The sequence below is a fragment of the Phoenix dactylifera genome, unplaced genomic scaffold (genome assembly GCF_009389715.1).
Source record: "Phoenix dactylifera cultivar Barhee BC4 unplaced genomic scaffold, palm_55x_up_171113_PBpolish2nd_filt_p 000064F, whole genome shotgun sequence".
Lineage (NCBI taxonomy): Eukaryota > Viridiplantae > Streptophyta > Magnoliopsida > Arecales > Arecaceae > Phoenix > Phoenix dactylifera.
Window position 1 is genome coordinate 1,882,323 of NW_024067673.1, and position 10,566 is coordinate 1,892,888.

Genomic DNA, 10,566 nt, shown 5'->3' on the forward strand with positions numbered 1-10,566 from the left:
AGTTGTGATCTGCACCTATTCCGCCAACTAGAACTGAAGTTCTTAAACAAACTCATGGCACTAACTATATACCCGGTAAGGCATCCAACAGTTCAAAGAAGCAGGGAAGGGAGGATGTTGGTAGCTCAATGACATAGGTTTTTGAGGATGCTGACAACTTCGAGAATGATGATAGCGTTTATGGACAGAAAAATGACAATGATACAAACTCGGTGTCTATACAGAAGCAGTTATGGAAAAAAAGAAGCATTTTTTTTGAATTACCTTATTGGGAGTATAATCTTCTTCGACATAATCTTGATGTCATACATATAGAAAAGAATGCTTGTGATAACTTGATTGGAATAATATTAAATCTTGAAGGAAAGACCAAAGACAAGTTGAAAGCGCGTCTTGATTTAAAAGACATAGGCATAAGACAAGAGTTTCATCCAAAAGAACAACCCAATGATAAATATTTTATACCTCCTGCATGTTACACAATGTCTACTCCAAAGAAAAATCTTTTTCTAACGGTTTTGAAAAATATAAAGGTTCCAGATGGGTATGCATCGAATATTTCAAGATGCGTTAATCTTAAAGAGCAAAAACTTTCGAATCTTAAAAGTCGCGATGGCCATATTTTGATGCAAGATATCTTTCCATTGGCTTTAAGATCGTCAACACAGAAATAATTTCTTGCAATTGTGTCTCAGTTATCATTCTTCTTAAAGGCATTATGTTCCAAAGTTCTTGATCCCAAGAAGCTTGATCAATGGGAGTCTAATGTTGCACTAACACTATGCCATATGGAGAAAATCTTTTCTCCTGGGTTTTTTACTATTGTGGTTCATCTACTCATTCATTTGGTTGGGGAAGCTAAACTTGGTGGACCGATTTACTATTGTTGGATGTATCCTATTGAAAGATGATATTCTTAAACTCAAATGTCCATATTTACTATTAATATGAATATGTATCCTATTATCTTCCTCGATGTTGATATTAAGCATTAAATTTTTTTGTTGAAGGTATCTTGTGCGCTTAAAGGAATATGTACGCAATCGAGCCTATCCCGAGGGATCGATTGCTGAGTGATATATTGCTGATGAGTGTTTGACATTTTGCTCGAGATACCTTAAAGGTGTTGAAACTGCTTTTAATCGACCAAAAAAAAATTATGATATTGTACAGAATGTAGAGGAGTACAAGTTCTCATCTGGTGGAAGATTTCTGGGGAAAGATGTTATAAGAAATCACAAATTAATTTTTTTTCTCGTGCAGAGAATTTTTAGTGGCTCAGCGAAAAGCCAACAATAACATTCATCCTACCTAAGGATTGAGCAAAGATGGTTGGTTGAGTTATTTCCTGAATGTTTATTAAGATAGGTTAGACGTTGAATCCTATTAGGTCTTTTATTATATTCTATGATCGGAACTTTGAAAAATTAATCATTATCTGACTTAATTTTTTTTAGGTACCGACCATGATGGAGAAACATTGTTCTAATGAATTAATAGTCCTTGCTCGAGGTCCGAATAATATTGTCAATAGATATAATGGGTTCGTTATAAATGGTTTTAAATTTCATACAAAAAAATGAAAAATTTAGAAAACCCCAAAATAGTGGAGTTATGGTTGAGGCGGATGGAAAAAAATATTATGGTGCCCTAACAGATGTTTATGAGTTGGATTATTACGGAAACTTTAAGGTAGTATATTTCGATGTGATTGGGTGGATATAAACTCATCTGGAGGTTTGAGGCAAGATATAAATGGCTTCACACTGGTAATTTTTTCAAGGTTGATACATACTAGTGTGCTATTGAAAGATGACCCATTTGTTTTTTCATCTCAAGCTCAACAAGTGTTCTTCATGCAAGACTCGAAAGATAAAGATTGATCTATTGTTATTAAGACTAAACCTGGGGACTTGTATGATATGGAAAAAGGGTTAGAAGAGGAGGATGATGAGACTTATACTCAATGTATGCCTTTTAATGTTGCACCAATTGATGAACTGAATTCTACTAGTTTGGTTAGGATGGATGTTGAATGAGAGCTGGCTAGTTTTTTAATGGTAAGAAAAACATTGCTTTTATACATTAAATTATTTTGCAATTTTTAAATTATTTCTATAATTTTAATATTTAACTAATATTGATTCTTTTTTGTGCATACTATATTACAACATGCCGCGAGGAAAATATTTCAGAGATATTGAGTTTCAGCACACATCCGTGGGATCTACTTCTGATCGTTTCCAGCAGCCCAACGAGCCCCAGATGTAAGCACGAGGGCATGACTGAAGAGGAGGTGGCATGTGTTTGTCCTCCAGATGTAATCTCTCATCAGTGGAGGGAGCTTGTCCACTACTGGTTTTCCGAGAGAGCTCAGGTTGTCTATATTTTTTCAATATTTTAGATTGTATTTACTATTATTGTAGATTAGAAATTTATACATTGTATAAATTATATTGTTTATTATTTTTTGGGGAAGACATATTCTAACATTGGTAGAGCTGCTCGAGCATCGCAGACTGTTCCTCACACTTCAGGCTCTGATGAGAGCACAAAAGTGCAATCGTCATACCATTTTAATTAGTATTATAGCTAATCATTAATAATAAAATTAACTAATTAACGTTGTATTTGTGTTTGAGTGCAAGTAATCCAAAAAACCCAATAACATTGGGTTTGAGCCCAATGCCCGGCAGCCCGAGCTCAAGTCAAGCCAGCATCTTCACGTGATGGAGCTCAGCCCGCGATGCAGCCAGCTTTCCAAAATCACCTTCCATCCATGCGCTCGTTCCATGCATGTGGCTTCCAGATGCAACATCCCAAGTTGTCCATGAGGAGTTTTCCCACCGCGTGCCAGATCCCATTCCATGCGTAGCACCATGTCACGACCCCCGCCCCGTTTCCGGCGGGCCGCCGCGACGGTCCTAGGGTGCGGGTAGGCATAAGGCCACCAGCCACCGCGTAGAACCCTACTACCTATCAATTATCAATAAATCTTGAAAAAAATTTGGCATGATGCATGCACAAAATGATCACTTTTCCTATAGTGACCTGTCAGGATTATCTCAATACATACAACACACTACCTGTCAGAGCAGCAATCACATAATCTGTCACATAATAAACCTGCACAATATATAGCAATACATTATCACAGGCACACAACTGATCTGCACACATATATATGTATACCTGCTTCCTAATCCATCCATGGTCAAACCCATATCCACAACAGGATCTATGACTGTAACTATGCACTATATACAATAGAAGGTTTATAATACACCAAAAGGTATAAACCTCTATCTACATTATACTATACTATACTATGGAGCGGCACAGCTAGCAGGCAATCTCTAATCCTGCTCTTCTCTATACAATACCTGCCCTGCAATCAAAAACACCAAACTGGGGAGTGAGTATATAAATACTCAGTGAGTGGAGTAGAGAGTACTATGCATATGAGACAAGATATAATCATGGCTCGAGGTGAAGTCTCAAGATCAATAACAAGATGAACATAAACTCAACATAAAGAATATGGAGTAAATCATCAATATCACCACAATCACAATCAACTCATCTGAAGCATATATGGAATAATCGAGTAAACATATATACTACTCATGAATATGCTCAACAGATCATAATGCTGGAACATACAAATCAGGTGTCAATATGCTGAATCATCAACAAGACAGCTATTGGGAGGTGGGTTTTACGCCCCAGGCGAACCAGCAACAACTCCCTACTGTCACATGCATATGCAGGATAAGACACTATACCAATAATATAAATGCTAGATAGCTATCGGGAGGTGGGTTTTACGCCCCAGGCGAACCAGCAACAACTCCCCACTATCACATGCATATGCAGAATAAGACACCATACTGATAATATAAATGCAAGCCAGTATCCAGAACAGAAATCCATCTCACATCTATATACTAAACGGCACCTCGCGGGAATTCTACATCCGCGGAAAGCCATACTGCACCTCGCGGGGTCTTACTATGCCCGGCGGCAAGCAGAATATAAGTCGTAGGACTGGCCAATCCTACGCCTAGGGCCGTGTCCCCCCCTAGGAAGGGACTGGGCTCCGCCCACCCAGAAGGCTACTATGTGCACAAAGGCCGATGTTCAACCCCATCGACTATAGGTGTCCTGCAGATACTGTCAAGCCATGCATGAATGCCATAATGCACCCTCCCAATACTCTACTAAAAAGAGCATAATTAAGACTACCACTCACTCGACTCCGACCCAATCATAAACTAACATCAGGTTTGGGAGTGAGGGGTCAAGGGTGTGCAATGCAACTCAATATACCACTGAAATGGGCTCTACAAATCTTTGAAATAGAGGAAATGAAATCAATTTACAAAAGAAGTCATTTCACAATTCAGATCCAATTTAATTACTCATAAAGAGTATAATCAAGGCTACCACTTACAAGTATTTGAAATAGAGGAAATGAAATCAATTTACAAAAGAAGTCATTTCACAATTCAGATCCAATTTAATTACTCATAAAGAGTATAATCAAGGTTACCACTTACAAGTCTCTGAAATAGAGGAAATGAAATCAATTTACAAAAGAAATCATTTCACAATTTAGATCCAATTTGATTACTCATCAACCCCTCGAAATTCCTCTCAATGTTTTCTCAAATGCATGTACAGAATAATCAAGCATGGAGAATCAAGATTATAGAGGAATCTACTACAATATCAATCAATATGCTCAAGTGGAATCAATTCACACTTGGCGACATTCATGAAAATGAATTAAGGAAGCTCATGGTGCAAAGTACATGACTCCCACTCACCTGCCAATCCGGCACGGCCTCGATACGCCTCTAGAATTTTACAGTAGGCAGCAGGGGACTTCTTCCTCTTGTTCCCTAGCTTTTTGCCCAACTGTGACATGCATTTACAATACATTTAGTTTTGTATCAAGGGCTATAATCTACGTGCCAATTATAATATAGGGAACTTTAATTGATTCAACTCCCCCGTTCCCTAAATCGTTTCTTTTCTTTCTATTTTTCTTTTTCTATTAATTAACTCATCATTTATGTGTATTAGGGACTCCCTTGCACGAGTACAAGGTCCCTTTTAGCTTGATCTAGGCTTAATACCCTATTATAGCATGAAATCCCCTATTTTCCACCCGGATGAACAGTAACCCGGACCGACAGCCGGTTACTTCATCCCGGGTTTGATCCACTTTCCAGACTCCAAATTTGATGAAATTTTTACCTAACATTCTACACTCATAGGGGATTCCAAAAAGGTAACATGCATCACTATCGGAGGCCGTTTGACCCCCTAAATAATTTGCCAAATTTGGGACTTTGACACGATTTTTCCGTAGTGCCGGAAAAATTTGTCGAAATCCGATTCTTCCCCTTTTAACACCTTTTACAACTATCATCTACCCTTTCTATAGCATAAATTCTTTAGAATACTAGGTAGGGATGGGTATTTACCTTTTTCTTCTTGTGAAACTTGGGTCCTTGCGTAGAAGGGAAGGAGATCTACACTTTTTCCTTCAGCAGGCAGCGCAACCGGAGCTTCCTTGCACCTCGAATCCCCTCCCTCTTTCTTCTTCTTCTTCTTCTTTTTCTTCTTCTTCTCTTTTTCCCTCTCTCTGTTTCCACGCCTGAGACCTCCTCTCCCTCTCTGTCTCAATTTCCTCTTCTCAGCCAACCCACCGCCAGACAACCCCCATTTAAGTCAAATCAAACTCTAAAAATTCCCATTTTGCCCTTGCCACTTCAACGGATCTACAGTTATGCCATTAACTTTTGATTCCTTCCAATTTTACCCCTTATATCAATTTTAAAGGACTATTCTATCCCTTTTTAAAAAAAAAAATTTTGGGGGGTTATTACATCCTCCCCCCTTATATAAAATTCGTCCTCGAATTTAAAAGGGTAAATTATCTGATTACTCAAAGAGGTGAGGGTATTTGCTCTTCATACTTTGATCCGACTCCCAAGTGCATTCTTCAACATTGTGCCGGTGCCATTGGACCTTTACCATACATATTTCCTTATTTTTTTTTTTTTAGCTTCTTGATCTGAGTATCAAGGATAGCTACAGGAAGCTCTTCATAAGAAAGGTCTCCCTCTACTGTAACTTCCTGTACTGACAGCACATGGGATGGGTTTGGCACATATTTCCGGAGCATAGATATATGAAATACTGAAGGCACATGACTGAGGTTTGGAGGCAGTGCTAATCTGTAAGATACAGTGCCAACCTTGTCTAATATCTCAAGGGGCCAATGTATCTAGGACTAAGCTTGCCTCTCTTTCCAAACCTCATTATTCCTTTCATAGGAGAGATCTTTAGGAACACATGATTTTCCGTGCCAAACTACACATCTCTCCTTCTAACATCTGCGTAGCTCTTCAGCTTACTAAACACTGTCCTCAACCTTTCTTGTATCACTGACATCTTTTCTGATCAGTGCATCTACCACAACATTAGCTTTTCTCGGATGTGAGTAGAGCAGCAATACTACCAGAAGTTTTTCAACTCGGTGTATCTACCTCAACATTAGCTTTTTCCGGAGAGTAGTGTATAGACAAGGCATGATTTTTATCAATTCCAATCATCTTTCCTGTCTCATATTGAGTAGCTTCTAGGTAAGAAGGTATGTTAAACTCTTATGATCAGTATACACCTTACAAGATTCATTAATACAGGGCCGAAGATATTCGTTCTGTATTGTTACCTTGTCCAATCCTTGATAACCAATACATAACCTCAAACTTCCATCTTCCTTCTTTACAAACAATACTAGAGTTCCCTAAGATGACACACTAAGTCGAATGAAGCCTTTATCAAGCGATTCTTGCAACTTTTCCTTTAATTCTTTTATTTCAGTTGAAGCCATTCTATAGGGGGTTTTTGAAGATTGGTATGGTATTGGGAATCAAATCAATTGCAAATTCTATCTCTCTCTCTGGTGGCAAACCAGGAAGATCTTCTGAAAAAAAACATCGGGGTGTTCATTCATTACTGGAATATCCTCTAATTTGGTCTCCTTTCAGGTATTCATTACACAGACTAAATAAGTCTTATACTCCTTTTCTAATGCCTTCCTAGCTTTCAGGGCAGAAATTAATGTTATGATGAATTACATTACACGAGTGCATCGCTTTGAAAGAAGAACCCTGGTTCTTCAGGTATCTAGAATATCACTCTTTTACTGTAGCAGTCAATATGAGTGTGGTACTGAGACCTCCAAACTATTCCCCAAAATGACGTCAAAATCTTGCATGTCAAGTTATATAATATTTATCACTAACTCTGCTATCCCTATTTGAATTATGCAATTCTTGCACTAATGTCAACAATTACTGTTTCCTATAGGGGTGTAGGAACACACAGTGATTCTTCTAGTTCCTCAAGTATGCAGTGTAGTTATCTAGATAAACTAACTGAAATAAAGGAATGCATAGTGCCAGAATCGAACAAAATAGAGGGATCAATCAAGCTGACTGGTAATATACCTGTTACCACCCGGTCATTGGCACTAGCATCTTGGTAGGTCAGTGTAAAACTCGAGCATTACTTCTTGGCCTCTGGTCACCAGGTACAGGAGGTCTGAGCTCATTCCTCCTCTTATATGGGCAATCACGTGCCAGGTGTCCAGTCCGCCCACAACTATAACATGCCCTCGCTCTCCTTATATACGGCCCACTATGGGATCTGCTAGAGTAAGTGCGGGCTTTGGGATCTGCTATGGTGATATTGATGATTCCACTATGGGATCTGCTAGAGTAATTGCGGACCCTGGGCTTCTCTTGAATTGGAGTGCCCCTGAAATCCCATGGCCTGCCACTCTGACTTCTATCTGATCTGGATCTCATCAGGTCAGCCCTTTCTCTATCAGATCTTTTCAATTCAGCCTCTACTCTCAAGGCTCTGTCCAAAATATCCATATAGCTGGTAATTAACTGTGAAGATGTCCGGGACCTGATCTCATGTCTAAGCCCTTGTTCGAACCGGTTGGCTCTACTCATATCATCCTCCATAAACTGGGGGCAGAATCGACCCAGCTCATCGAACCTATTGACGTAATCCGAAACAGTCATATGCTCGGACTGAGTCAGCGATAAAAACTCATTCTGCTTCATTTGCCTAACTGAGTCCGAAAAGTACTTAGCATAAAATACTCTCTTAAAATCCCCCCAGGCCATCCCGTTGACCTCATATGCTGTCTCCATAGCAGTCCACCAAGAGTCAGCACTCCCCCTTAGCATGGAGATAGCTAATTTGACTTTTACCTCCTCGGTAAATTGGAGTAACTCATACATCTTCTCCAGTTCCCGGATCCAGGCCTCAGCTATCATGGGATCGGACCCACCATTAAACATCGGTGGATTCAGCCTACGGAACCTCTCGTAATAGGATTCTATCGGCTGTACAGGTTGGGCAGCTAACTGCATCTGCTGCTGTTGCTCAAGCAGTTGTGCTATTAACTGGTACACTCCTGCTAAATCTGCCTGGGTTGCTATGGAGTGTGGAGTAGTTTGTGAAATTGATTGGCTATCAGGGTCCGGAGAAGGTGCCCTTATTTCTCTTTCATCCTCCATATTGCTTACGGCTACCTAGCAGTCAAGAATTTATGATGAGTTTACATAAATTATCTCTTAACATAGTAAAATAGCAAAAACCATCAAAGAGATCACATAGTCATATCATAATAAATCTGAGAATCTACAATATTCACCTTCTCTTATTAACACAAATCTTCATTATTGAAAAATCTAGTCTCCCATCACAGTCAATATTTTTGACCAATTTAAATTGATTCGATCCACTATACTTTCGCTACACAACTCTGATCAATATCCTCCGAATTTATTAATTGACTTTCTGTCAAAATATAAATCTTGATTGTAAACTGAATGATATACAATTTTGTCTCAAGTAGAGCCAAAAAGAACTCTTAAGTCTCATCCCCAAATATATTTTACAGAATCGTATATGACTCATAAAATAACATATAGAAAAACCCTATGCTCCATAGTATAATTCTATACTTAATCCTGACTCACCCTATTGCTCTGACATGACTCTTCTTAACCTTTGCTCTGATACCACTTCTTGTCACGACCCCCGCCCCGTTTCCGGCGAGCCGCCGCGACGGTCCTAGGGTGCGGGTAGGCATAAGGCCACCAGCCACCGCGTAGAACCCTACTACCTATCAATTATCAATAAATCTTGAAAAAAATTTGGCATGATGCATGCACAAAATGATCACTTTTCCTATAGTGACCTGTCAGGATTATCTCAATACATACAACACACTACCTGTCAGAGCAGCAATCACATAATCTGTCACATAATAAACCTGCACAATATATAGCAATACATTATCACAGGCACACAACTGATCTGCACACATATATATGTATACCTGCTTCCTAATCCATCCATGGTCAAACCCATATCCACAACAGGATCTATGACTGTAACTATGCACTATATACAATAGAAGGTTTATAATACACCAAAAGGTATAAACCTCTATCTACATTATACTATACTATACTATGGAGCGGCACAGCTAGCAGGCAATCTCTAATCCTGCTCTTCTCTATACAATACCTGCCCTGCAATCAAAAACACCAAACTGGGGAGTGAGTATATAAATACTCGGTGAGTGGAGTAGAGAGTACTATGCATATGAGACAAGATATAATCATGGCTCGAGGTGAAGTCTCAAGATCAATAACAAGATGAACATGAACTCAACATAAAGAATATGGAGTAAATCATCAATATCACCACAATCACAATCAACTCATCTGAAGCATATATGGAATAATCGAGTAAACATATATACTACTCATGAATATGCTCAACAGATCATAATGCTGGAACATACAAATCAGTTGTCAATATGCTGAATCATCAACAAGACAGCTATTGGGAGGTGGGTTTTACGCCCCAGGCGAACCAGCAACAACTCCCTACTGTCACATGCATATGCAGGATAAGACACTATACCAATAATATAAATGCTAGATAGCTATCGGGAGGTGGGTTTTACGCCCCAGGCGAACCAGCAACAACTCCCCACTATCACATGCATATGCAGAATAAGACACCATACTGATAATATAAATGCAAGCCAGTATCCAGAACAGAAATCCATCTCACATCTATATACTAAACGGCACCTCGCGGGAATTCTACATCCGCGGAAAGCCATACTGCACCTCGCGGGGTCTTACTATGCCCGGCGGCAAGCAGAATATAAGTCGTAGGACTGGCCAATCCTACGCCTAGGGCCGTGTCCCCCCCTAGGAAGGGACTGGGCTCCGCCCACCCAGAAGGCTACTATGTGCACAAAGGCCGATGTTCAACCCCATCGACTATAGGTGTCCTGCAGATACTGTCAAGCCATGCATGAATGCCATAATGCACCCTCCCAATACTCTACTAAAAGGAGCATAATTAAGACTACCACTCACTCGACTCCGACCCAATCATAAACTAACATCAGGTTTGGGAGTGAGGGGTCAAGGGTGTGCAATGCAA

At 39.6% G+C, this 10,566-nt stretch overlaps 1 protein-coding gene across 1 annotated transcript; it reads right to left on the minus strand.

Annotated features, from left to right (window-relative positions):
• Positions 1 to 7,565: 7,565 nt before the first annotated feature.
• Positions 7,566 to 8,612, minus strand: LOC120104665. Its single transcript, XM_039116175.1, has one exon. The coding sequence runs from the start codon at positions 8,610 to 8,612 to the stop codon at positions 7,566 to 7,568; it is 1,047 nt and encodes a 348-aa protein (XP_038972103.1).
• Positions 8,613 to 10,566: the final 1,954 nt, after the last annotated feature.

What these genes read in the sequence shown, in the direction of transcription:
- LOC120104665 (XM_039116175.1), bottom strand. Translation starts at nt 8,612, where the DNA reads ATGGAGGATGAAAGAGAAATAAGGGCACCTTCTCCGGACCCTGATAGC.